The 24,159-nt window shown below is 53.1% G+C and overlaps 8 protein-coding genes across 8 annotated transcripts; 5 read left to right on the forward strand and 3 right to left on the reverse strand.

Annotated features, from left to right (window-relative positions):
* Nucleotides 1-275: 275 nt before the first annotated feature.
* J3D65DRAFT_581130 (Transketolase, thiamine diphosphate binding domain-containing protein) lies at nt 276-3,223 on the reverse strand. The gene is made up of 2 exons (XM_066797710.1): nt 2,680-3,223; nt 276-2,629 (listed from the first exon to the last, which is right to left on the reverse strand). Exons 1-2 carry the CDS (start codon nt 2,975-2,977, stop codon nt 759-761), a joined length of 2,169 nt encoding a protein of 722 aa, XP_066659374.1. The 5' UTR covers nt 2,978-3,223; the 3' UTR covers nt 276-758.
* A 194-nt stretch (nt 3,224-3,417) lies between these two features.
* On the forward strand, nt 3,418-5,177 carry J3D65DRAFT_608641 (chaperonin 10-like protein). The gene is made up of 3 exons (XM_066798601.1): nt 3,418-3,906; nt 3,953-4,709; nt 4,754-5,177. The coding sequence occupies exons 1-3, from the start codon at nt 3,593-3,595 to the stop codon at nt 4,955-4,957; spliced, it is 1,275 nt and encodes a 424-aa protein (XP_066659375.1). The 5' UTR covers nt 3,418-3,592; the 3' UTR covers nt 4,958-5,177.
* On the reverse strand, nt 5,105-8,168 carry J3D65DRAFT_608645 (uncharacterized protein). Its single transcript, XM_066798602.1, has 10 exons — nt 7,910-8,168; nt 7,845-7,861; nt 7,684-7,787; nt 7,154-7,631; nt 6,808-7,105; nt 6,587-6,747; nt 6,099-6,541; nt 5,840-6,051; nt 5,668-5,790; nt 5,105-5,615 (listed from the first exon to the last, which is right to left on the reverse strand). Exons 1-10 carry the CDS (start codon nt 8,021-8,023, stop codon nt 5,223-5,225), a joined length of 2,343 nt encoding a protein of 780 aa, XP_066659376.1. The 5' UTR covers nt 8,024-8,168; the 3' UTR covers nt 5,105-5,222.
* A 104-nt stretch (nt 8,169-8,272) lies between these two features.
* J3D65DRAFT_7583 (NADP-dependent oxidoreductase domain-containing protein) lies at nt 8,273-9,981 on the reverse strand. Its single transcript, XM_066804155.1, has 3 exons — nt 9,644-9,981; nt 9,321-9,599; nt 8,273-9,275 (listed from the first exon to the last, which is right to left on the reverse strand). Exons 1-3 carry the CDS (start codon nt 9,749-9,751, stop codon nt 8,658-8,660), a joined length of 1,005 nt encoding a protein of 334 aa, XP_066659377.1. The 5' UTR covers nt 9,752-9,981; the 3' UTR covers nt 8,273-8,657.
* A 2,821-nt stretch (nt 9,982-12,802) lies between these two features.
* On the forward strand, nt 12,803-13,424 carry J3D65DRAFT_663415 (uncharacterized protein; the record flags this gene model as incomplete). Its single annotated transcript, XM_066802663.1, has 4 exons — nt 12,803-13,044; nt 13,117-13,173; nt 13,229-13,322; nt 13,383-13,424. 4 exons carry the CDS (start codon nt 12,803-12,805, stop codon nt 13,422-13,424), a joined length of 435 nt encoding a protein of 144 aa, XP_066659378.1.
* Nucleotides 13,425-14,329: 905 nt separating this feature from the next.
* Nucleotides 14,330-15,068, forward strand: J3D65DRAFT_598809 (uncharacterized protein; the record flags this gene model as incomplete). The annotated part of the gene is made up of 2 exons (XM_066797864.1): nt 14,330-14,492; nt 14,545-15,068. The coding sequence occupies 2 exons, from the start codon at nt 14,330-14,332 to the stop codon at nt 15,066-15,068; spliced, it is 687 nt and encodes a 228-aa protein (XP_066659379.1).
* Nucleotides 15,069-15,648: 580 nt separating this feature from the next.
* On the forward strand, nt 15,649-20,861 carry J3D65DRAFT_682132 (uncharacterized protein; the record flags this gene model as incomplete). The annotated part of the gene is made up of 9 exons (XM_066803750.1): nt 15,649-15,711; nt 15,771-17,537; nt 17,588-18,541; nt 18,575-18,661; nt 18,743-18,837; nt 18,892-19,131; nt 19,218-19,887; nt 19,936-20,567; nt 20,618-20,861. 9 exons carry the CDS (start codon nt 15,649-15,651, stop codon nt 20,859-20,861), a joined length of 4,752 nt encoding a protein of 1,583 aa, XP_066659380.1.
* Nucleotides 20,862-22,099: 1,238 nt separating this feature from the next.
* J3D65DRAFT_682134 (uncharacterized protein) lies at nt 22,100-23,862 on the forward strand (the record flags this gene model as incomplete). Its single annotated transcript, XM_066803751.1, has 6 exons — nt 22,100-22,210; nt 22,261-22,458; nt 22,511-22,793; nt 23,070-23,570; nt 23,620-23,627; nt 23,695-23,862. 6 exons carry the CDS (start codon nt 22,100-22,102, stop codon nt 23,860-23,862), a joined length of 1,269 nt encoding a protein of 422 aa, XP_066659381.1.
* Between the last annotated feature and the right edge of the window lie 297 nt (nt 23,863-24,159).

Raw genomic sequence — 24,159 nt, forward strand, 5'->3', positions numbered from 1 at the left:
CCAACCCACGATCCACCACCGTCCTCTGCAGAAGCCCAAAATGCCCACAGTTGCGTATGCGTATGATGGGACGGAGAACGGCTTCTTCGGCTGCTGGACAACACGCTATAACGTCGACGTCAACCTACAGGAGTCGTTCATCAACGACCCAACCATCAACGGGCCGGACGCCGGCCAACGCGAATGCATCATCGGAATGACGCTCAACGACTGGGCCGCCATTGGCTACCCCCGAAACCGACACACAAGGGAGCCGCGGCTGGAGAGGTACAGATGTGTGTACGCAGAGCGCCCGTCGACGATCCGATTGTTTCGCGCGAACCGCGCCTGGAATCCTAGGATGCGGGTGCCGCAGCGAATTTCGACCAACCTGCTGGAGGTGCCCTTGTGGGCGCTGCAGCAGTGCGAGATAACGGAGCTGAACATTACCTATTGGGATGGTGGATATAGGCCGTTGCCGCCGAGTCCGATGACAGCAGAGCTGTTTTTCCCAAATGTGCCAGGCAAGCGGACTGAGATTTGGTTTTATTATGACCTGGACCTAAGGCCAACGGCGGAGATTTAGAGCGATCGGAACTTTGAGGTTCTCTGCGCAAGGAGATGGGGTTTTGTCGATTCTTTGTTCCTTCCTTTCTTTTCTTTCTTTTTCATGAGAATTGGAAGGGTTGCTAAAAGAAAGGTCTGAATGGGAAGTGCTTTCAATCTTTTCGTCTCTATGACTATGCACCAAAAACTCCAGAGAATGGCAAGAGTCCGAATCACAGCTCAACGAAATCACCCAACAAATACTTGCCCTCTCTCTTATCACTCAAATACTTGACAACCTTCTCCGTCATAGCCGTCGTCTCAAAGCCAAACCACTTGTATGCCGCCTTGCCCGGCAAGCTCTTGCCAAATGTCTTGACGCAAAACGCAGCATCGGCGTAGCGCTCCCAGCCTTGCGGCGCGTACGGCTCAATGACCACTGACGGGATACCTTGGTGGCGCTTGAGCGTGTCGCGGTTGTAGGAAATGTCTTGTCTTTCGAAGAGGCGCTGGCACGGGAAACTGACGACGCGCGTGCGGATGCCGCGCTCGCGCAGAGCGGCAGCCACGTCGACGGCGAAGCTGAGTTCAGCGCCTACGCCAACGAGCGTGACGTCGGCGTCTTCGACCTCCTCGATGACGTAGGCTCCCTTCGCGACGCCGTCGCGGCGCGTCTTGGGCGCCAGTTGCGGCAACGTGTGGCGCGAGGTCGAGATGATTGTGGGAGTATTTTTGGCCTCGATGGCGGCGATCCAGGCGCCGGCCGTCTCTTCGCTGTCGGCGGGACGGATGTAGAGGAGGTTGGGCATGGCGCGGTAGAGGGCGGCCAGCTCGATGGGCTGGTGCGTGGGTCCGTCTTCGCCCATGCCGATGCTGTCGTGCGTTGCGGCGTGGATGATTTGGAGGTGCTGCAGCGCACCCATGCGCACGGCTGGCGCTGCGTATAGGTAGAAGATAAAGAAGGAACTGGTGACGGGGATGATCGTGTTGGGGGCAAATGCTGCCAGTCCATTGCTTACGGCCGCCATTACGTGCTCTCTTACACCGTAGTGAACGTAGCGTCCACGATATGTCCCGTTGATGCCGCATGTCGTCTTGCGGTCTGGATGCTGAAAGTCTTCCTTGCCTTTCCAAATCATGTTGACGGACGGCGACAGATCTGCCGTGCCAACCATGAAGTTGCTGATTGCTTGCGCAATTGGGTTGAAGACGAGACCCGAAGACGCCCGCGTAGCCGTCAGCTTGTTAGGAAACTCCTTCGGAATGAGGTCTTTCCAGTGTGCCGGCAATTCGCCCCTGACGCGGGCCTTGAATTCAGCTGCGAGCTCTGGGTGAGCCTGGCTGTACTTTTCAACCAGCTCGTTCCACCCTTGCACAAGCTTTTCGCCACGCAATGGGCACTCGGCGAAGAACTGCTTGACCTGGTCGGTAATTACAAAGTGCTCATCTCGGTTGAAGCCGTAGGCTGCCTTCATTTTGGCAATGTCGTCTTTGCCCAGCGCAGCTCCGTGTGCAACTGCAGTGCCAGCCACCGCACTTCCGACTCCAATGACCGTTCTGACGTTGATGAATGTGGGATTTTCGGTTGAAGTTTTCGACTTGTTCAGGGCATTTACAAGGCCCTCCACGTCGAAGCAGCCGTCCTCAATATCTATCACGTCCCAGCCGCATGCCGTCATTTTTGCGTTGACATCCTCGCTGTTGGTCAGGTCCACTGAGCCATCGCAGGTAATTTGGTTGTTGTCGTAGATGACGGTCAGGTTGTTGAGTTTGAGGTGACCAGCGAGAGAAATGGCTTCCAGGCCAACACCCTCCTGCAAGCACGCGTCTCCAATCATGCACCACGTGTGGTTGTCAACGACATCGTAGCCGGGCCGGTTGTATGTTGCGCCCAAGTGCTTTGACGCGATAGCCAGACCGACGGCATTGGCGATACCCTGGCCAAGCGGGCCCGTCGTAACTTCGATTCCTTCGTGCTCAATCTCAGGGTGCCCGGGGGCAAACGAATCTTTGCGGGACGAGTGGTAGCTCTTGAGCTGGTCCAGAGTCATGGCCTTGTATCCGGTAAGATGCAGGAAGCTGTATTGGAACAAACATGTGTGTCCTAAAACAGGCATTAGATATCTGTCTTGGACTAGAGTCATTTCCACCCACCGTTTGAAAGCACAAATCTATCGCGGTTGAAATAGTCGGGCGTGTGCGGCGCGTAGCGCATGGCGTATTTCCACAGCGCAATGCCAATCGCGGCCATGCCAATGGCACCTCCAGGGTGTCCGCCGTTGAACTGCTGACACAGGTCCGCGATCAATAACCGAAAGGCCTTGAGGACGTGGTCATGCTCGGGCGACAGCTTTGCGACAGCATTCTTTTCCACTTTGGCTTCTTCCAGGACGCGATCGACCAGAGTCTCTCCGTATGCCGTGTGGCCGTTCGTTGCGACGCCTGGAGCCATTATGGAGATGTTGCGAAGGAGAGGGAGAGAGATAGAGATTGGAGACAAAGAAGGGCGTCGGCGGACGTGAAGAGCTGCCAGCTCAAAGATTTAAGCCCCGGACACCGCCGTGCGGACCGTCTGCAGCGGCGCGTGAAGCCATGATCGCACGCGTCGGGTACGTAGCGCTCTTGGAATTTCCACAACGGGCGCCGCAACAAAGGTGCCCGAAGCCCCTCCACCGCGCCGAAAAGGAATCCGGCGGCTAAGTTTCCCGAGGTGGCCAAGTGTGGGCAGCGGATTACCGGATTCGGCAAGAAATGGATGGAGGTAAGAATTGCCTCTTTGGGCGCCGGCTACCCCACACTTTTTTCTGGACTGCGGAGCTCCGTGTTGGCCTGACGCCTGACTTGCATCGTCGGCGGCGCGCCAGCCGGTGATCTGCAGCTAGGGACGGCGAGTAAACGACGGGCGCGTCTGGAGAGATGCGGCTTTGTTTGGACGGCCCCGGGGCTGCGTATCTATGTGGCGTTCCCGGCCGCCAGCTGGCACCCCGGAGTTCCACACCTCGTAGCGAATCTGCTCCTCAATATGTCATGGGCTCGAGAATAGCGGATCTAGGCCTTGTGTCATGGGATGTGGTTTTTCTCGTGCCCCTCTCTCGTCTCCGAAGAAAGTATTTCCTTAGTCCTGGGCCTGACTTTTGAATTGAACAAACACAAGATGGCGCTTCCAACAGTGACGACCGACGACATTCTCCAAACAAATGGAAACACCATCAAACTGTCAGCAAACGATTCCGTAGTGGAAAAGGTGTCTGACCTCTCCCGCTATGGCAATCCCGCGCTGAAAGCAACCGTGGACCACCAAATCTCGCTGAACGAAGCGCCAATCGAAGAACCAGGTCCGGGACAAGTCCTGTTGCACATCAAAGCCACTGGAATCTGCGGGTGCGTAGTTTTCGCCAGGAGAAGAATCAAGCTGACAGTGTGCCAGGTCCGACATTCACTTTTGGAAGTCGGGTCGCATTGGGTCGCTGGTCTTCGAAGGTGACTGCATCCTCGGCCACGAAGCCGCCGGCATCGTCCTCAAGTGCGGACCAGATGTGCAGGAATTCCGACCCGGTGATCGCGTCGCAGTGGAGCCCGGCGTCCCCTGCGGATCTTGCTTTCTCTGTCGCGCTGGACGGTACAACCTGTGTGAAGCAGTCGAGTTCGCTGGCGTCTACCCCTACAATGGCACACTCCAACGGTTCAAGGTCCATCCCGCGCGCTGGCTGTACAAGTTGCCCGACAATGTGAGCTTTGCAGAGGGCGCTTTGCTTGAGCCCTTGTCCGTCGTCATGCACGGCATCGCGACGGCTCCACTGTCGCTTGGTCGTCCGGCGTTGATATGTGGTGCTGGTCCAATCGGCCTGCTTGCTCTCGCTTCTGCGCGCGCTTCTGGCGCCAATCCCATCGTCATTACCGACCTCGAGCCAAAGCGCCTGGCGTTTGCAAAGTCGTACGTTCCCGCTTGCCAGACGTATCAGATTCGAAAAGATTGGGATGCCCGGCAGAATGCCGAGGGGATTCGACAGCTGTTTGGCGAGACCGAGTACGAGGCGCCTGATACGGTGCTGGAGTGCACGGGCGTGGAGAGCAGCATATGCACTGCAGCTTTCGCCGCCAGAAGAGGCGGGACCGTGTGTGTTATTGGAGTGGGCAGAGAGATTATGAACAACCTGCCGTTCATGCACTTGAGTCTAGCCGAGGTGAGTGCCATCCGTCTTTTGCTTGGTCGAGACTTACGAAAGAGATCAACTTGAAATTCATCAACCGATACCGCGATACTTGGCCGGCCGGCATTTCAGCCGTCAGTGGTGGTGTTCTGAATGTCAAACCTTTGATTTCGCACACATTTCCGCTGGAGAAGGCAAGAGATGCCTTGGAGTTGTGTTCCGACGTCAGTCAAGGAAGCATCAAAGTGCAGGTGGTGGACGAGGTGGAGGTCCGGATTTGAGGACACTTTTGTCGCAGGGGCGCCTTGATTGCTGCTGTTGTGAGGTAGGAGTAGAGTACGATGCGAAAGCAGTACGAGTAGGATCCTTGGCAATTGTAAAGTCGAGCATCCTCACGGTCAAGGGCATGATGAATGGAGCAAACAGTATACCTTTTCAATTAGCGTCCCAAACGCCTTTTTCAGTCGTCTCCCTGTCCGAAAGGACCTTGCCCACTATTAGTACAAACACCCGAAATATTTAGAGCTTCGTAGATTCCTCAAGCCGTCAGACGAGAAAGCCAGTCTCGAAAGCTGACAGCGTTGGGTCAAGTTGAAAGGCCAGCCAATCACTCCAATCACCACCGAGAAAGTCTCCCTCCAAGGCCTCCATACTGCTCCCGCCGCTCCTGAAAGACTGGTCGGCCATGTTGGTGTCTTGAGGCAGACTTGAACTCGGAATGCTGACGGGTCCGGAGTTGGGGACACTTTGCTGCTGAGACGGAGCCGGGTCAGGCCCGGGCCGATCGACAGACTGCACCTTTTGGAGCAGCGTGGCGAGCGACTCGGCGTAAAGGGGTCCCGGGTGCAGGTCGTCGACGGCTGTTGTGTTCATAATGTGGATAACCTCGTTCAGAAGGCCCACCATGTCGCTTCTGGGTTCGATACTTAGACCAAGGACCTGTGCTCGTGTCAGCAAGACGAAATACAAGCTTTGGCGTTATGAATAATACCTTCATCCCGAATACTGCCGAAGTGATTATGTGCTGAAGCAAAGTCTCGCTCACGTTGCGGAAGAAGCCAACTTTATGAAGTTCTACTGTAAGTTCTAGTACCCGGCGAGAACCAGTAGCAATCTGTAAATGTAAGTATCCCAACTTTGAGAATGCATTGGGTTATACGTACGACTTTGACAAGCTCCATATCTCTGCTCGCTTCGGGGAGACTGACAGCCGCTGTCGTATTTGCAGCCAAGGCCGATCTTTGCTGCTCGGCATTGTTCACTGGACCAGACAAAGAAGCCGACCTCTCAAGTATGGCCTGGATTGCAATGAGGTGGAAATATGAACGAGAGTTGTGGTACATGATTTCAGATTGCAGTCTGAAAGGGAGAGGGACTAGAAGGCTGTTAGCAAAGAAGCTGAACAGAGTTGTCATCACATACTGTTGGGGATATTTTGCCATCTGGTAAACCAACTCTCGAGAGACTGATCGAAATGAGCGATAATGTCGAAATATCTTTTGTTCGAAATGAAGGCCTTGGTCTGTGAAGGAGTCGCATACAACGTGTTGGTTGCAAGGCGGGCGATTCTTGCCAGCTCGATGATACAGTCCAAGCTTTGGTGCACACCGCGGTCGCTTTGATCTAGATTGATGTGGCTATCAAAGGCTCTCGAGTCGAGCGAAGAGGAGAATAGATGGTTGAGCGACGAACTCCTGCCACATCGAAAGGCAGACTCGACTGTGTGGAGAATGAGGAATTTCCGAACGCGCAAAAACCTTTCCGGGGTGTCTTGGCTTTTGACGGGAAGAGAATTGATTCCATCAGGCCCTTCATCGAAGAGTCCAATCTCCTGGGCGAGAGTCGATGCGACTCCAAGTAGCATCCTATACATGTTAGCAAAGTACTAAAAGCAGTACCGTTGTTCGCACCATGACATCTTGTTGGACTGCTTGCTCAGCTTGGCAATGAGTGTGCCGTGCAGCCCTCGTTCGGACTTTTCGAAGAAGTGCTTTCCGTGTGCCTGATTCTCAAAGTCGGTGGGCAGCGCTTGCTCGCTCAAGTCAGATAGAAGGTAGAGCGCTTCGAGATGCTGGGTGGTCGAGTCAGAAAATGGCGACAAAATGGCGACAACAATACAAGTGGCTCATACCCAAGTTGTGAGCAACAAGAGGCTCTGAATGAATCCAAGCGTCCTCCCAACGATGGCGTCCGCTTCGAGGCCCCAAATCACCCGAGACAGGGCTGTTTGAATGTGTCGAAACAGGGAGTTGTGTGCGATGAGACGACGGGAGAATGCCGAGTGTCCTGGCAAGCTTCCGTATCGACATGCTATGGCGATGATTGTGCAGCACAGAATCGGTTCCTCTTGCAAGAGCGTCCAATGGTTGGCTGGATCCAGATAGTGATCGGAGAGGATAGGATAAAGGGGGTTCATATGATTGAAGTAGCTTCACAACTCATCAGTTTAATAACTTTTGGGCCTGGAATATACGTACTATTTGAGCAAATGGATGCACTCTGTTGGGTTGAGAATTTTGTCTTTGCAGAGTCGAAAGTGCAGCCAGGTGTTGAAAGACTCGTCATCCCAATGAGCCAAAATTTCCTCATGGTTGAGCTTCATCTGGCTCGCGGTTGACGTTGCAAAATCACCTTGCCATTCCGGAGGAGTGCCATGCATGGGCGGGTGATGGCAGTCGGGGCCACCCAAAGGATCAGAATTAGCACTCTCGTAACGGGCGGCGGTGGATAGAAGATGCATGGCATCGACATTGTTTTTGAGTGGTGTATGCATCAGTTGGTCTTTGAGTCCGTCTTGAGTCAATCGCTTGGGAACAGCAGTTTCTACCGTCGAGCTACTGGTATTTAACTGCCGCTCATGACTTGCTTGCCGAGTAGTCTCCGTAGAAGGCCAAGACGCAGTCGAAGGCAAAGAGGGAGCGGGCAGTCCATGGCTTGCAGTGGCGTTGGAACCACCTGATGCGTTCAGTCAGTTTCAATACTTGGCCGTTTTGATCTGCAGTATTACCGAGAGTCGTCTGGTCAGGTTCGCTAGAATTGGCCTGATACTTGGCTCCTTTGGTCGAATACCGGCTCGGACCGAAGACGCATTCGCGACGTGCCCTTCTACAACTAATCGCTCGTTAGTCTGGGAAGTGCCCTTCTGGAACAGCAGGCTACGGTTATTACCGTGTGCAAGGGGGTTGCTTTTCGTTGTGTAAGCATCGCCTCATGACTCTTCAAGGGAATCTTACCGGATCGTCACAACTACCCAGGTCACATCGGCCTTTTTGCTTCTTACATGCCTCGCAAGCTTGATAATTGCGGCGATATGAAGACCTCTTCCTGGGTTGCGAGCGCTCTGCCATGGTTGTGGGCGTTCTTGGAGGTGGATAACGAGGGAAGTTGAAGGTAGCGACCGGATACTGACGGAAAGGAAACTGGACAGCACTTGAAACGGCGGACAGATTTTCCGTATCGGATCAGGCTTGTACCACCTTACCCTAGTCTCTCGGGACCATCTGTTCCGCTGCTGAGCTTGGTTTGCACAAAAATAATGCCGTGTGCTTGACGGAATGATGGGTGGTTTGTCGAGGATGGGACATATTTCGACGAGCAACTCCCAGCGCTGAAAGCCTGAGAAAATTGAACATTTGGATGAGAAATTGAGCAGTGAATTGAGCAGCAAATCGAATAGTGGCTGGGGAGACCCCTGCCAGCGCCCTTGAAAGCCTTCTGCCTTGATGCCTTGAATATCACGTGGCGCTGGGAAATCGACTGGCTAGAAGCTGATTGGTTCGCAGCTTCCGGTCTTTATCCGAACTGCAGTCCTTGAGCCGACCTTCTGGCACGACAACAAAGTCAGTCCACACGCCTTCAAATTTCGGGATCAATGTATTGTCCCTCTTCGGTACATTTGGTATCCCACTCCAAGACAATGCGCGGCAGTCTTTCCCCCAGTCTTCCATCGTCGCTGTGAAACCACGCTACCCATCGACCCGTTTACTGAGACGCCGCCGAGTCTCCAGCGCCACCAGCGAAAATGCGCAGCGGCTTCTTCTCCAAGTAGTATCCAGGGTCGTTGAATCTCAGACCCTTGTCCAGCGACGAAATGGCGTCAAGCTCGGCTTGCGACAAGTCAAAGTCAACAACCTGCAGGTTCTGCTTCAGGCGGTCGGGGTTGTTGGACTTGGGAATGACGGCAATGCCGCGCTGTATGGCCCAGCGGAGGAGCGCTTGGGCTGGTGTGACCTTGTGAGCCTCGGCAACCTTCTTGACGGTGCTGTGGTCGAAAAGCAGCGGCGCGTCCTCGGCGCGCTTGGACTTGAGCTCCAGGAAGCTCTGGGGTCCGAAGCTGGAGTAGGCCGTCACGACAACGCCGTTTTCTTGGGCCAACTTGATGAGCTCTGGCTGCACAAGGTAGGGGTGGTGCTCGATTTGGAGAGAGGAAAGAGGGTGACGGTTGTATGTTAGGAGATCGTAGATGCTTTGCGCCTGGAAGTTGCTGACACCGATGCTCTTGGCGATGCCCTCGTCGACGACTTGCTCGAGAGCCTGCCACGTCTCGTGAATCGGAATACGTTCGGTCTCGATGGTGCCCGCGTCATCCAACCACCAAGCCTATGCCCGTTAGCTTTGGACATCAAGGTGCAAAGTAGGTATTACAGGATATTGTCTGACGGCCGGGTCAATGTACTTGAGGGCGACGGGGAAGTGAATCAAGTAGAGGTCAATGTAGCCAAGTCCCCATTGCTCGTTTTGCCATTTGGCCATCTTGACGGCGATATCCTTTTGGTGGTAGTTGTTCCACAGCTTGGTGGTGATGAAGATTTCTTCTCTCTTCACGAGGCCATCGTTGATGGCACGCTTGATACCCTCACCGGCCTCTTTTTCATTCTGGTAGTCGTAGGCTCCGTCGAAGAGTCTGTAGCCATTTTTGATGGCCTGAAGAGGTCAGCAGCGTTAGGGCAAGGTGTCGAGATTCTCACATTGTAGACGGTGTCGGCGGCGGTTTCCTTGGGAACCTTCCAGAGACCAAAGCCAACCAGCGGCATCTGGTGGCCCGAGGCCAATTTGACGTAACCCTTGGCAGCCATTGTTGTTGTTGTAGAGGTTATGGAGGTTGGAGAAGTGGTTGAAGCTGGAGAGAGACTTGGGGAATGTTTGCAAACAAAAGAGCTGGAGCGAAAGCTGACGGGTAAAATGGCAAAATGGCGCCTTCCCAGCGCCTGGATAAAAGGCGCTGTGCCCCACCGTCCATCATGGCGTCAATTGCGACGAGCTGGTGAGCTTGCGCTTGGGCCAAAACGGACGGTCGACGCGGAGCTTTTACCTTCCCTCTCTGGCAAACCGAAGGAGTCGGCGTCTGTAGCGCTCTCCTCGAACAAACGTTGCGCCGTCGTGGAGACGCCAAGTTCTTGAAGCGGGACCCGTCTCGGGGGTCGACGTTGTGCCGCCACCATCTTCTTCCATCAAATCCCAATCGACGGTCGTCGTTTACAGGTTATCATGATGCAGGTAAGCATGCAAGGACAAAGATCTCCCATCTGTGGCGCTGATGCGGCTCGAAAAGTGTCTCGATAGTGTCAGCACTTGTTATTCGTCGTCGACTTGTTCCAGCAGCGGGCATTGGCTGGAAGCTTCCGGTCGGTCGACTGTTTGTTGGCATGAAGTGCCGGTAGAAAGAGAAGGACATGTCAAGCGCCAGGAGACAAGCCGAAGTGACGTCAGGGGGCGGACAATTTCCGACCGAGAGCGGAAGATTCCAGCGCCTGTGTTTTCCTGCTTCGAACGAGCCGCGCCCGTGCGCTTCTGGCAGCTACTGTGCTACAGCCCGAAGAAAATGAACACGATGTGCCGAGAACATGTCAGAAGAGCGGATCTGACTTGCGGCTGTTGAGAATCGCTTGACCATGAAGCATCGAGGAAATCCGGCCCTCTACGACTCTTTTCGAGATGTGCCAGTCTGCCCTTTTGTTTCCTTTGACTTGGAGGAGCACCGCGAGGTCTCGTGAAGAGATCGGTGGTGCGAGAGTAGCGCCATGAGAGGTTCCACGCGAGGACAAAGACGTTCAAGTCGAAGCCGGATGCTATCTCCTTGAGCCTAGATGAGTCGAAATGTGGCTTTTCCGCGTCCCAAGACGGCCCAAGACCAAGAAGGACAAGCTCTCAGGCGAACAGGCCAAGAGACGCTTGTTTGCTCATCACGAAGATCTTCCGTTGGAGTCGATCCTCCACATGTCAGATCAGCGAGAGTTTGTGGCGACTCCCAGTCTGCGGCTCGTTGGTTGACTCTCTGGTTCGAAAGATGACCTGATAACGAATCGAAAGACGGGGAAACATGGCTCTCAGGTCTCAAGGAGGTTGAGTCGAACAATGTTGCGCGTCAGACCTTTCTTTTGCACGTCAATGAAACAGTCAAATCCTTTCTACTGGTACGTCACCATGGATGGGCCCATATTCATTTTTATTAAATTAAGCGGAGTAACTGATGATCGGGTCCAGTCCAACAAGTCCTCGAGTCTATCCGCCAATCATTTACAAGCACCAGTTGCCTCTTCGTCGACCCTCATACAGTAGCAAGGACAGCCCCGAGCTGATTCTCTCTGTAATACATGTATTGCTCCCTAGTGTGAATCGGGCCGGCAGAATGAGTGCTTGTCGGTACGTCACATTTTCGTATCATATTCCTCGGTGCGTCATATTATATGGTTCGTATCATGTTCGACTTTGAAAGGCGCCTCGGTGCGTCACATATTACGAGGTGCGTATGGGTGTAGGTTTCGGCGCGACGGGTCACTACCAGACGTAAAGAGACGACCCCGAACGCGTGGACGTAGTCTATAGGACTGTGAGCATTTCTCCTTTAGACTGCCCCGAAATCTGCATGCGCCGACAGGGGACTGCGACAGTACGACGTACAGACAACAAACTCCTCGAATCGGCATCACCGGCCGGAGGACTCTCGACTTGATCCAGCGCCTCAACAGATTTGAAGTTCCGGAAAAGGTCAAAGGAGCGAGAGACCCTGCGCATCGAGTCTGTGGACTTGTTCCAGCTCCTGAAAAAGGTCGAGAAGCGATTGCCGTTGCTGGGGACCCGCCGCCTTGTTTGCGGCACACCGTCACCGGTACTCTCATTCTTTGGACGTCTCTTTTGGAGCGGCATAACGCGTAATTGTCGATTTTGCAGCGGGCCTATTGTCCGCCTTGATGACGACGAGGGTCAGTTTGGTACATGCGCGGCCACCCCAGTGGCAACTCCCTCTTTATCATGGAACCAGCTGTTCAGCCCTCAGCCAAAAGCCGCTCGCTTCTGCTCCCACCCGTTCTATTTTCTTCTCTGTGGAGTTGATCACGGGGAGCATGAATGTCTTGTGTTTCAAGGCTTTTTCCCTTGGCAGCCTAGCTGAGGGCATCTTCTGAGATGTACCTTATGGTGTTGGACATTTTTCGAAGAGCAACGACAAGCTGCATGCGCAACATGCAGGCCTAGAACAACCTCCTATTCATCTGCATCTGCAACCCCATCATGGGGTCGCGGCGTTCGCTACTCCATGTCCGCCCCACCTTAGTCAGCCTCCGTATACTGCACATTCGAAGGACCGAATCCAGGCCGCCCAGGCGTACACGACACCCAAGGACATGTGCCCGAAATTTGCAGTCCAGTTTTTCGCCCTTCTCGACTGCGCAAAGAAGAAAAAAATGCGCGGCTCTGCGGTTCCAGGCGCTGCCCCGTCTCCCCAAGTACCCCTGACGGCTTGAAACTGCGCGGCCCCACCTGGCGGTGATCCTGAGGCTTTCCACTCGCTCGATTCGTCTTGGGCTCAGTCCGCGCGCGTTGCACAGCCAAATCACAGCGCGGTCCGCAACTCCACCATGGCACCACGGTGTATAGATTGAACCCGCCGGATGGCGTTTCACGTCAAGCCACCCGCCGGTCGCCTTGGCGGGCGTCGCTGCGCAGGGGCGCCTCCAGTCTCAAACTGCTGGAGACGGATGGGTCGATGGTCTGGCCTTCGAGTCCAGATATAAGAGGGAAGAGCCGCTAGTTGGAAAGTCTCATCAACCAGCCAACACTATCACTACTGTCCTTTACGCTCAATCTATCACCACTACCGCTCCTTTTTGATACCCGAGTCTTTCAAAATGGTCTCTTTCAAGATCCTCTCCGCTCTCGCCCTCGCTGGCCTCGCCGCGGCCACCCTCGAGCCCTGCACCAGCAACACCAAGGGCAAGAAGCCCAGCGTCGACCTCAGCAGCGCCGACAAGTCCTCGGACGACATCCAGGCCGCTGAGTGCTCCCACAACACTCGTGTCTCTGGCGACCAGACGTTCGCTGTCTTCATCACCGACCACTCCAAGGATGAGAACCACGGTGCCCCCTACGGGTGAGCTCATACATGATCCTACGCTTCAGAAAGTAGCTAACAGAAGTCGAGATCGTGCTATGCGTTCACAAGTGCTGCAGGTGGTAATGGTTCAATGGTTACAGACGCTGATGCTTGGACGTTCTTTTGGTAATTCCGACTCTTTTAATTAAATATGACATATAGGATACTAACCCAGATGTAGGAGCAACTTAGGTTCGTCCTCAGGCGTTGGCACTGGCTGCATTAAGGATCCAGAAGATGGAACCTGCGGATGCGAAAATAGTGATGGCTCTTGGGTTAAAGGTCAAGCACTTATACCATCTTTTAATCTAAATTCATTACTAACTCTTTACTAGGCGGAACTGACTGCTCTTAAACGGAGAATCATGAGCACTTAGGGGTAGGAGGTCAAGGGCCAGGGTGAAACATCACACCCCAGCAACCTGTGGCTTCTTAGGAAACCCTCTAAGTCAGCTGTCAACCGCACAACCTGATTGAAACGTTACGACCTTTAGGCTTTCGACTGCATCCATGCATGGCCTGGCGCCGGATGACGGAGCGGACGAGCGGATTGGAGCCTGAATTTGGACATTGTAGAATTACGAAATGATGAACAGCTGGTCTTGTACTTCAAACGATCTTTTGCCAGCGTGACATGATCGGGGAGGAGTCGAAGAGTTGATATTAAAGTAAGTTTCCACTTCGACCAAAAGGCGCGGTTCCCTAATTGGGCTAGCGCGACGAGTAGCCCCATTCTTATTTTCAAGTCACCTCGTCAACACCAGCACTGCACGAAGAAGAAAAGTGTTGGATTGAGCATCAGTCGGTGTCTTACAGATCACCAGGCAATTCAAGTAGGGTTCAAGCTTAACACTGGCATGTGTTAATTTCGCAACTCGTCAGACTCCCCTTTTCTCCGCCAAAAGCTCACTTCGCGCGCTCGCAAACTGCAGACAAACATTTTTCTGAAGGCAAAGTCGTACAGAAATATGGGCAGTGTTCTTACACGAACGTGAAACGATCCATTTGCTGCGCCCAATGGCGATGATTGCGGGTGACTGCTGCGTTTGCATGCGCCTCGGCTTGCCCCGGCTATTCCCTTTTGGGTCGCTGCTTCTTCAGTCGGCGCAGGCGGTACTTCTCGCCAACAGACCAAAATAAATTCTCCGCCGCCGGAAAATCTACATCTCGCACCCTCAACCTTTCTCGTCCTCGACAGACCAAACTTCGAGCATCGTAAGTCCCTTTGCTCGCCAGATCCTTTTTCGCTTGCTTATCGACCACTTTCCAGAATCTGCCCGTCATGGCTGGCGATCAGACAAAGGACCCTTGTGGCAACCTCAATAAAAGCCAAGGTATTGTGGCTTCCCTCGAAACCTCTCGAATTCCGCTGACGATTGCAGGAGATGACGCCAAATCCACTGAAGTAGGCAAAGAGAAGGCAGTCTTGAGCGATGGCGCTGTCGGTGAGCTACCCTTCTAAAGCTCAGAACTACTCCAATAGCTAACAGACTTTAGACGGTCCTGGCCGCGCCCAGTCTGCATCAACTTCCCCTACCACCACCAACACCAAAGGCCACGACGAAGACGTTGACAACGAAGACGACGACCCATATCAACCTCTGTTTGAATACATTCAAGTCCTTGAGGAGGATGCGACCCTCATAGAGTTCAACATGACAAAAGTCAGGATCATGCAGCCTTCCTTTGGCAAAACTGCTCCGGTGCTCAAGGTCAACAGCAGCGAGCCTTTTTGGCTCGCCCCCGTCAGCAACGCCATCCGCAAGGCTTTCCTGCAGTGGAGGCCCGAACCGATGTCATACGTCGTCGAGGCTGCAGCCGTCGCTTGCGACAAGGTCAACGGAATGATACGCGATGGGGAGCTTCCACCAGTGCATTGCCAATGTTCTGGCGCTGATTCGACGTGGACCACGCATGCCTGTGCGATCTGCAATATGCAGACTCCCTGCAGCTCATTGAAAATGACGGAGGATTACGGATATCGCGTCTGTCGCCAGTGCATCCGCATCCACAGTCTCTGAGCGCGTACACTGCTAGAGGCACCGTCCGTCGAGGTCGTACCGCGAAGTCTCTAGTCCTCTCTTCGGTAATTCTCTCCGACGAACTTCTAACCATACCTCTTTCATGATTGACATTGCTTCCCCCGGGTGGAAGCTCATCATCTCAGAAACTGCGGGCAAAAGAAGGGAAAAATGATGGCGGCCGTGCAGTATGGGTAGAGGGCACAACAAATGCAATTTTCTTTTCAGGCTCAAATTTCCATCCTTGTTTTTGTCACCTGATTTAATGCGCGGCTTTGTCGCCCATCCATGAAGACAGTCGCGGCCTTGGTTGTGGAGCTTTGCTGAGGAGGAGGCTCGTGAAGTGAAATCAGATATTTTCGCAGCCCTGCACATGCCCTCTTCTTTCCTTCACCCCAACCCATCCATCTCACAACCTTTCTTTCCCACAACCTCTCCATCCTACGGTCATTGACCTGACGAAGTCCTCGCCCAGTCGACAAACCTCTCAGCAGTCTACCGCCGGCGCATCACCTTGCAATCACCCTCCAAAGAGATCAAAGGCCGCGCAAGATCACCGAACTTGCATCCATTCGGCACCATGGCCGACACTCCGCCGGAAGGCGAGACGACGTCGTCGCCGGCGCGGAAAAAGGTGCTCAAGGTGAGCTCACCGTGGACCTACGACATGATCTTGCATGGAAAACGCTAAACTCGACCTAGGCTCGCAAACCCAATGCAACAAGAACCAAGCCGTGTGAACGAATTGATGGCAGGAACCTCAAAATGAGGTTCGATGACTACCAAAGCGAGGCAGCTGTCGCCGCGTACCTCTTCTTCAACGACCAGGCCAAATTCAGACACCTGATGTTATCCTATCCGATTCTTGACGCATTCGTGGTTTGGAAAGAGCACAGCTCGTGTACCACAGAAATAAAGCCTGCACTGGAGTTTCTGGACGGAGTGCCCGACCCGGACACAAAGTATCCACTGTCTCTCGAGGAGATAATCGCCAAGTACGGCGCGCAGACCGACCCAGAGGAGTCCGAGCTGCAGTCAGACCAAGACAAGCACTGGAGAACGCGGGAAATCAAGTTTCGACGAATCGACCTATTGGCCTCAATCCTGCGCTACTTGGTCAAGCGCACGGGGGATCTACTGGACCGCACCGAAGCCGAAAGGGGCACAGAGCAAGCTCGTGCAAATGCAAGCTTTGAGGCTTTGCTTGGTCTCAAAATGCCGCTTTCGCATGATATCACTCAGGTCAACAAACCACTTTGGGGGCCAATTGAGGGCTTTCGTGAGGGTCCTCTGGAACCCTTCAATCGCGCCTATCTTCTCCTGAGACGTCTGATGAAGATTGTTCATGGCAAAAATGCCTGGAAGTCCCAATTTCTTTCGAGTAGGGCTCCGTTTGAAGCTCGCATCATCCATCTTGATTCCGTCCCGATGTGGATGCGGCAAGTTGAAGGCCAGAACGAGAGGGCACCGATAACCCCCAGATCTGTCCGAGTGGAGAATCTACCGCACAGTCAGAACGAGAGGGCGCCAACAACCCGCAGATCTGTCTCGGTGGAGAATCTACCGCATGGCTCGAAGCTTCGCCTTTCCAAGACTTCCACAATACATGCTGAGCGGATGCAACACCACAAAGAGACCTTTCTCGCCCCCAGAGGCCTAAAGCTCCCCCGTTCTGGCAAGCTCGTGCAATGCCTGCCGGATCCGCGCGTATTTCAAACAAGAGAATCATTCTTGGATGGTGTTCGCAGCCAGCTCAACTTCGTCAGGCTGAGGGTGCAGTTTTTTGGCGTGAAGCTTATCGTGTGTGTCGAGGGCGAGGAAGATCACGAATTGCAAGTTTACGGCCAGTGCGGAGATTTTCCATGGGGGAAAATCCAGAACGAGTTCGAGAAGGACTCATATTCTTGCATTTTGGAATACACTCTCAGGCCATTGTCCGGGACGGACCATGGTCCCATGGAGTCCACCAGCGTCCCTCTCTCTCTTGCATCTCACATTGGCATCGGTCCAGATGGTGACCTGCAGACGCTTGACTCAGACGTCCCTCGAGTATCCCAGCCATCTGAAGACGTGGGCGAATCTGCATCGTTTGGTCGGGAGAAGAGTGAGACGGAGAAGCGCGTTGCAGATTTTTGGGCCAGCCTGACGACTCAAAGCAACTCACGCACCATGCAAATGCCGGCTGACATTTTTCCTCCCGACAAGCCTGGCATTTGGCGGCAAATGCTGAACGAGTACAGTCAAATCAACGTGTACGAGCCCCAAGGCCTTCGGGACTGGCAACTTCAAACCATTGGCGAAGTGATGGCGAGCTCAGTGAAGCCTACCGGTAACCTGGAATTTGCGATGGGCAAAGCCGTCCTCCAATCAAACTTTTGTGGCGACGTGCTTGTCTCTGCAGACACAAAGGTTCAAAAGGAACTTGTCGAATACGAGCAACATGTCAGCCAAACAATGCTCTCAACAGACGTAAGTGTTCCAATATTTATGAAGCAAGAACTTTGCTAACTTTGACCCAGGTTGGTGAGAAAGAAATTGATTTCAGCGACTTCTACATCATTCAGGAGGCTTTCGCTGGATCTTCAGACCCGACGGACAGCCCTAATATTGTCGACTCGCGCCTTTTACTTGGTATGAAACGCTCGAAACCATATGAGCACGACAAAAAGCTTGATATGTGCAGAACATCCACGATGAATATCAATTCAGACTTTCTAGACATTCAAATCACGGGCGCTGCTTGGATGCTGGCGAAAACCCTCGGCTTTGTTCCGAACCTTGCTGAAGACCCGGATACAGATGCTGTCAAAGCTGCGTCGGAACGGTTGAGGACTGAACCTACTTCTGGCGGTATCCTTTCTGACGATGTCGGAACCGGGAAGACGTATACTACATCATTATGCATGTCCGCATTGGCAAAGCATCTGGCAAAGACCAAGACAAACGAGCATAGACCGATGCTACTGCTGGTCCCAAATGGTACCTTATTTTCTCAGTGGCAGGACATATTGCACCGCCAATTCCCTGAGCTCGAGCTCATTGTCTCGAACGATGACCGCCCAACCCATTCGATCTTCGCCAACAAATGGATCTCCTCGTCAGCAATGCGGAAAGCACCCCAGGATCTATCCGACTGGCCTCGTAATCTCAGATACGTCTTCAACAAGAAGGATGAGCGGGCATCAAAGACTGTCCTTCTGGTTCCATACCAGGCTTTTTCCGATAGGTCCATGAAAACTCTGAATACGGATATGTTCATGGACAGTGAAGGCCTAAAGAAGTGGAGCACGAAGCTCCGCAAAATCGTCCTCCGAGAGTTCGAGCAAAGTTATACATCACGCTTTTCTGCGGTCTTCTGTGATGAGGGACACCGGATACGCCATGAAGAAACAGGTATACACCAGTGTGTGTCGCTGCTCGATGCCCCCATAAACTGGATCATCACTGCTACCCCGGAAGTGAATTCGGCCTTGGTAAGTGCTCTAAAATTTTGTTTTCGATAATAGGTACACAACACTGACGAGTTCAGGACATTTGCGGGCTTCTTAAAATTCTTTGGCGTCCAGTGCAGAAGAGGCTTGCACAGCAAGAAGGTGAGCCTGATGATAATATTGCAACACCCACGAACGGATGCTTATGAAACTTAAGATCGTCTCGAAACCTACTTCAGACAGCACAGCAACAAAAAGAAGCCTTGGATTGTTTTCAAAGAGGTGCAGTCTCTGCCGGATGGCGACCCATTGAGGCTGCTTCCGGTGCAACCAGACCAGTAAGGTTTTGTCCAGTCAATGACTCCCCGCATGCAGATACTGAAATGTTGTAGCATCAAGGCCCTCATCAGTTCCAAGGATTTAGCCGAAATAGCCAACTACTCAGGCTACATGAGAAAGCTGGTTGTGCTCAAAAGGACGACGGCATCTTCATTGGCTTGGGACTCTTCGCCAGCTTCAGCCCACGTCAGTTTGAAAAACTTGATGCCAAAACATAAGGTTGAGACGATTGAAATTGGCTACGCTGGCATGGAGGCGCCAGAGGCCCAGGCATTGCACCGTATCTACGCTCGGTAAGTCATCAAGGTCTACCCTAATCTCTTTCTCGTCAGCCACCGCTGGAAATGATGAATCATTAATCTGATGTTACGAAATACAGCATCTACGAGGAAACCATAGACGACTGGGTCAAAGACCAATGGAAGAAGAACAGTGGAAAGGGAGACAAATTGGACGACGACGCGCCGCGATTGGCGAGGGTGCGCCGGGCCCTCTCGATTGTGTCTGCCTCGACACTTTTAGGTCGATTCGACCTCGAGATGAAAGCAAAGGGTCTCGACACTCTTGTCGAGAACATACGTGACATGCGCACTCAGGAGTGCGGTGTGTCTTGGTTCATTGACAAAGTCCGAAAAACTGGAGACTTCTTGCCCGTGGGCGACCGCCAAAAAGACATCGCCTACTTGTGCTTTGGGGGCCCAAAGCTTCGAATGCTGTTGAGGCAGGTCCGAGAGACAGTCTTGAATGCAACAAGGCCAAGAAAACTGCTTGTAATTGACGAGACCCCTCTCGTTGCTTGGCTAGAAGAAATGCTTTTGCAACACATGCATATAGACGCCCGCGTCTTGCATGCCGACCTCGACACTGCTGAACGCGACGCGCTCGTAAAAGACTTCAATGATCCCAACAGGGGTCCTCAGGTGCTGATCCTCCTTTACAACGTCTCGAGCCAGGGCGTGAACATGCACAAGGCGTGCAGCGACGCTCTCGTCACCTCCAGCGGGATCAATGCTAGTGCTGAAGTGCAAGCCTGGGGACGTCTGATCAGGGTACGTCGAATTCAGGACTCTCCAGATTACAACTAACGCGAACCCCAGATCGCCCAAAAGGACACGGTCCACATAGTCCGTTGTCAAGTGTTGAACAGCTACGACCAATTCCGGGACTCCAAGCAGCGTGATAAACAAAAGCTCATCCTGGCCTTAAATACGCCCTCCCCAGCTATGAAGGTTCTGCTGGTCAACCTTTTGAACGCGGCGAACGTGGAGGTCAAAGCCCTGCACGACTCGAACCTGACCAGTCTGTTTCGAAACAAGCGCGAGAATGCCGTCCTTGGCTTGCGAGCAGGCGTTGAAGATGACAAGAAACTGAGCAACGATGTCCTGGAAGACGAGTTTACGCTTGCAGGAAAATCTGTCAGTGATGTCAGACGCGCGTTGCGGAAGGATTGCGAGAAAAGAGAGAGCTTCAACCCCGACCTCTTTGCGCTTGCCACCCAGCTTCGACTTGACCCTAAACGTGTTTACACGGAAGAAGATCTCAATGACAATGCGGTCTATGGGCGCGCTCTGGGCTTGCTGTTCCGCGTCAAGTTTGGCCAGAGGACCGAAAACTTTCGCCTGTCGCCAATCATCCGCTACGATGCACTCGCCCCTGAGATCTCACGTGCCATTGAGGCACAGGTTGAAGCCTTTTATCATAATCTTGGCCGTGCGCTCGAGCAGCAAAAGTAAGTGTAAAACGGAGGATTCATTGAGTGTTATGCTGACTTAATTCTAGCGACGGGAACGAGTTCCCCGTTTCTGCTGAGCAAGTGGTTCGCGAGATGTTCCCCCAGACTGCGGAGACTTATAACGGTGACGGAGATGCTAATAGCGCCAATCAAGAGCCTAGAGAATCCCAGGAGATTCGGGCCTGGGAGGCCTTCTGGGACGTGGAAATGACAGACGGTGATGGAACCACCCATCCAGGGCCTGGTGAGGACCAGGACCAGGACCAGGACGTGGGCATGTCAGACGAGTAAGCACTGAAATAGCTCATCAGGAGCGCAATCAGCGCTACGAGTCCCCCATGACGACTCGAGATTTTCACAACGCGCAAAGGTCCCGGAAAGAACTTGCAGTACACAATCTCGACTCTGGCGCAACTAGTGGCGAAGAGCTCTAGCGAGCGCCTCTCCAGCCGGCACATCTGGGGGAAGGCTTATCGAAGCCTTAGACTTTATTTCGAATCCTGCGATACCCATTTCTTTTGAGTACCCAAAAAGCATCCACCTTGAGCATCTCCAGCTGGGCCCTGGCAAAACTTTCTTCCACGCGATTCTCTCCTCTTTCTCTGCTTCCTTCCGGCTGGGATTAAAATGGCGATTCAACTCAGCATTGGTACACTCAGTGCTACCGCAAAAGCTATACTCAAAATGGAAAGTGTTCGGTGCATCACTCCTTTGTCTCATGTGATACCCAAAGCCTATTGCTCTCCATTCCGGATCAGAGGGACTCATTTGACACATGGGCGTTTCTTCCCCCTTCCTCAGGTCAAAACGTTTGTTCGGTGCTTCGTTTTACTTCCAAACGGCCGCAACTGTCTTCTTAGACGCGTGATAGGGAGTCAACATAACACTCCGTATGGCCACCCGTATGTGTTCGCTAGGAATCTTGATACTGAAAAATGTGCCTCCACTCCGAACCGCTCGAAGAAATCCAAGTCGCTCATACGATGATTGCCACATTGTGGTTACAAAGAAATGACAGCTCCCGCCACCACTTTTGCGTCCCGGGAGCGTTCATTCCTACAGCGAACAAAACTTAAAAGGTTGCGGCCTACTACCTGTGGTAAAACCAATTAATGAAACCTCTTTAGCATTGATGATTTCCACGTGTGAACTCAGATAGAATTGTAGCAAAAGAAGGGTGCATTTATTTGTCGACCGCTTGTTTGTAGATGGAGTCTTGTTTGAAAAAGTAAGGAGATTGACTAAGACAACTGTTAATCTAAGCTCCCTCTTTCAGTGCCTATAAATACAACCATCTTGTTCCACCTCTACTAGTTCAAATGCTGTAATAATCAGGGCTTGTAGTATATCCCAACTTATTCCAATATCTTAGTTGGGGCGTAGGAGGGTTTACTGCAAAGTGCGCGGGTCGCCTGGGTGGTTTTAGAAGGAAGTTGCGACCGGTGCGTAGAGGAAGCCTCTACTGGCCCACAGCAACAAACCTTTCACACTTTCCGTCGCCCTTCTTTTCAACTGCTGGCAACATAGCCATGTTTTCTTTGGGCGATACGGTCCACGAAGGCCAAGGCCGAGAGCCACCCACTGGCGACGCCTCGCGTGGAGACAACATGCGTGCGCTCAGGGACTTTGATGAGATGGAGGTAAGTCAACGACCTACGATGATAACGCAGCGATTTCTAACGAAGCGAAGATCATTGGAGAGGTCTCGGCTGGAAACTTCGATAGTGCAGGCGAACTAGCTGAGCAGGCTCTGCTTGATGCCCGCCTCCCGCTACTCGACCGCTACATGTTCGAGTCCCTTCTTGCTACCTTGCCTGGTAAAGATTCCTGGCGCCATCTAGGGAATGCGGAAAGAGTTGCCAGAATCATCGAGGACGATGTGGAAGGTGTCAGTATTGCCGTTCTCTTTCCAAATAAAACATGATCTAACGGAGAAACAGAGTCCCGATCCTGATCCTGTCAACTTCGAGATTATCGACTGCATGCGCTCATTTCTCCGAAAATGCAAGGCTGGCCTACTCAATCAGGCAGCTGAGAAGGCTCGTCAGAAGCTGGACGACGAAGCCGAGACAACAAAGCCGAAAGACAAAGGCGGACAAAGAACCCTCGACCAGTTTTTCAACAAAGTCGACACGGGCGCGAAGCCGGTCAAGCCCGCTAGAAAGAACAAGTTGGACGACGACTATGTCATATACTTCCAAATGGCAATCTTCGATTACTTCAGTCCTCTACAGGATGAAGAAGGCACCGAGCTAGAATCATGAGCCAGCAAATCCGATTCGAGTCAGCGCAGCATCGAACTGGGCGAGGATTATTAGTCCCGCCCGACAACGAGGGAAAAGACTGGTGACAAAGTTCAGGGAGGCCCGTGTACCAACTCATTGGGCGCAGTGGCGTCACTAGTGGCTGATCAATTTATGTTGTTTTGACGCGTCCTCTGCTAGAATAAGAATATACAGCATATCACAGTTCCAGATTTTCTCACTGATGATTGTGAAGACGACGACACCCCTCGCGCCAGGCGTCATCAGCCACACGCACCCAAGACAGACGCGGAGCATGCCGATTCGGAGCGTGATGAGCTTGCCGTCTTCTCCAGTGGCGGCACGCTTCGCCGTGGCCGCAACCGCGGGCGTGAATCTATTCCGCAATTTGCCACTGGAGTCGAGGAGCCTGAGCGCTCTAACTCTCGAAACGGTTTCCTCGCTCCGGGCTTCAACTTCATTCCGGCAGATTCAACGCCTATGCGCAGCATTCCGACCGCATCTTCCAACAGAAGATCGAATACCACCTTCTCGGACGATGAATATGCATCAGCGGTCCACTCTCCAGTGCTTCAGAACTTGGCCGATCGCAGGAGGTCCAACGCCTTCGGCAGTATGCCTGAGATGGCGCTTTTCTCGCCCGCCAACATTAGCCGATCGAGCACGCCTTTCCCCGGCTATGGTGCCTCTGCCAGCTCAGACTCTGGCAGGACAGAGTCCGATGAGCCAGATGAACGTCGCCGCGGTCGTCTGTCTTGGCAGTCCTGGTCCACCAACGCCAACAGGAGGTCCGGTACGCCCATCTGGGGAGGCAGCAGGGCTGGCCCGGGATATTATGGTCCTTTTCTCATTTCTAGCAGCTTGATGCGCCCGCAAGGTCCAGCACGTTTGCATACCGTCCGCAATTTGGTATTGGCTCCACCGATGGCTCGGACTCGCAGTCCGCTGAACGCACAGTCGGCGACGAAGATGAGGACAAGAAGCCAGGCAAGCTATCTCCACAGAAGAAGCTTCGCCAGTGCAAGTGAGACACGCTACTTCTCAGCCGTTGGATATTGGGGCGATGGACCCGCAAGTTGCAGCGGTTGGGTTCCGTAGTGGTCGACTGACGGCTCGGGTTTTGGTGACGGTCGGCTGGCATTGGAATCTCTTGGTTTCCAAACTTGGTGAGCTCTTCGTAGAGCTATGGGTCTGTACTTGGCGACATGGCGCTCCTAAAAGACTGAATACCCAATAGAAAAAAGGAGAGTTTGGACGTGTCAGCTACACATGAATGAATTGGTGATCCAAAAATGGATGACAGGTTATTGAACGCGACTGGGAAG

Source organism: Phyllosticta citribraziliensis (assembly GCF_038025025.1).
Source record: "Phyllosticta citribraziliensis strain CPC 17464 chromosome Unknown J3D65scaffold_1, whole genome shotgun sequence".
Taxonomy (NCBI): Eukaryota; Fungi; Ascomycota; class Dothideomycetes; order Botryosphaeriales; family Phyllostictaceae; genus Phyllosticta; species Phyllosticta citribraziliensis.

Excerpts from the sequence above, each read along its gene's own strand:
- J3D65DRAFT_581130 (XM_066797710.1), bottom strand. The coding sequence starts at position 2,977 with ATGGCTCCAGGCGTCGCAACGAACGGCCACACGGCATACGGAGAGACT. Across the intron at positions 2,630-2,679 it reads TAGATTTGTGCTTTCAAACG|GACACACATGTTTGTTCCAA; the intron begins GTGGGTGGAAAT and ends TGCCTGTTTTAG.
- J3D65DRAFT_608641 (XM_066798601.1), top strand. The coding sequence starts at position 3,593 with ATGTGGTTTTTCTCGTGCCCCTCTCTCGTCTCCGAAGAAAGTATTTCC. Across the intron at positions 3,907-3,952 it reads AAAGCCACTGGAATCTGCGG|GTCCGACATTCACTTTTGGA; the intron begins GTGCGTAGTTTT and ends ACAGTGTGCCAG. Across the intron at positions 4,710-4,753 it reads TGCACTTGAGTCTAGCCGAG|ATCAACTTGAAATTCATCAA; the intron begins GTGAGTGCCATC and ends CTTACGAAAGAG.
- J3D65DRAFT_608645 (XM_066798602.1), bottom strand. The coding sequence starts at position 8,023 with ATGGCAGAGCGCTCGCAACCCAGGAAGAGGTCTTCATATCGCCGCAAT. Across the intron at positions 6,748-6,807 it reads TCTTGTTGCTCACAACTTGG|CATCTCGAAGCGCTCTACCT; the intron begins GTATGAGCCACT and ends TCGACCACCCAG. Across the intron at positions 6,542-6,586 it reads CAGTCCAACAAGATGTCATG|GATGCTACTTGGAGTCGCAT; the intron begins GTGCGAACAACG and ends TAACATGTATAG.
- J3D65DRAFT_7583 (XM_066804155.1), bottom strand. The coding sequence starts at position 9,751 with ATGGCTGCCAAGGGTTACGTCAAATTGGCCTCGGGCCACCAGATGCCG. Across the intron at positions 9,600-9,643 it reads CCGCCGACACCGTCTACAAT|GCCATCAAAAATGGCTACAG; the intron begins GTGAGAATCTCG and ends TGACCTCTTCAG. Across the intron at positions 9,276-9,320 it reads CGGCCGTCAGACAATATCCT|GCTTGGTGGTTGGATGACGC; the intron begins GTAATACCTACT and ends TAACGGGCATAG.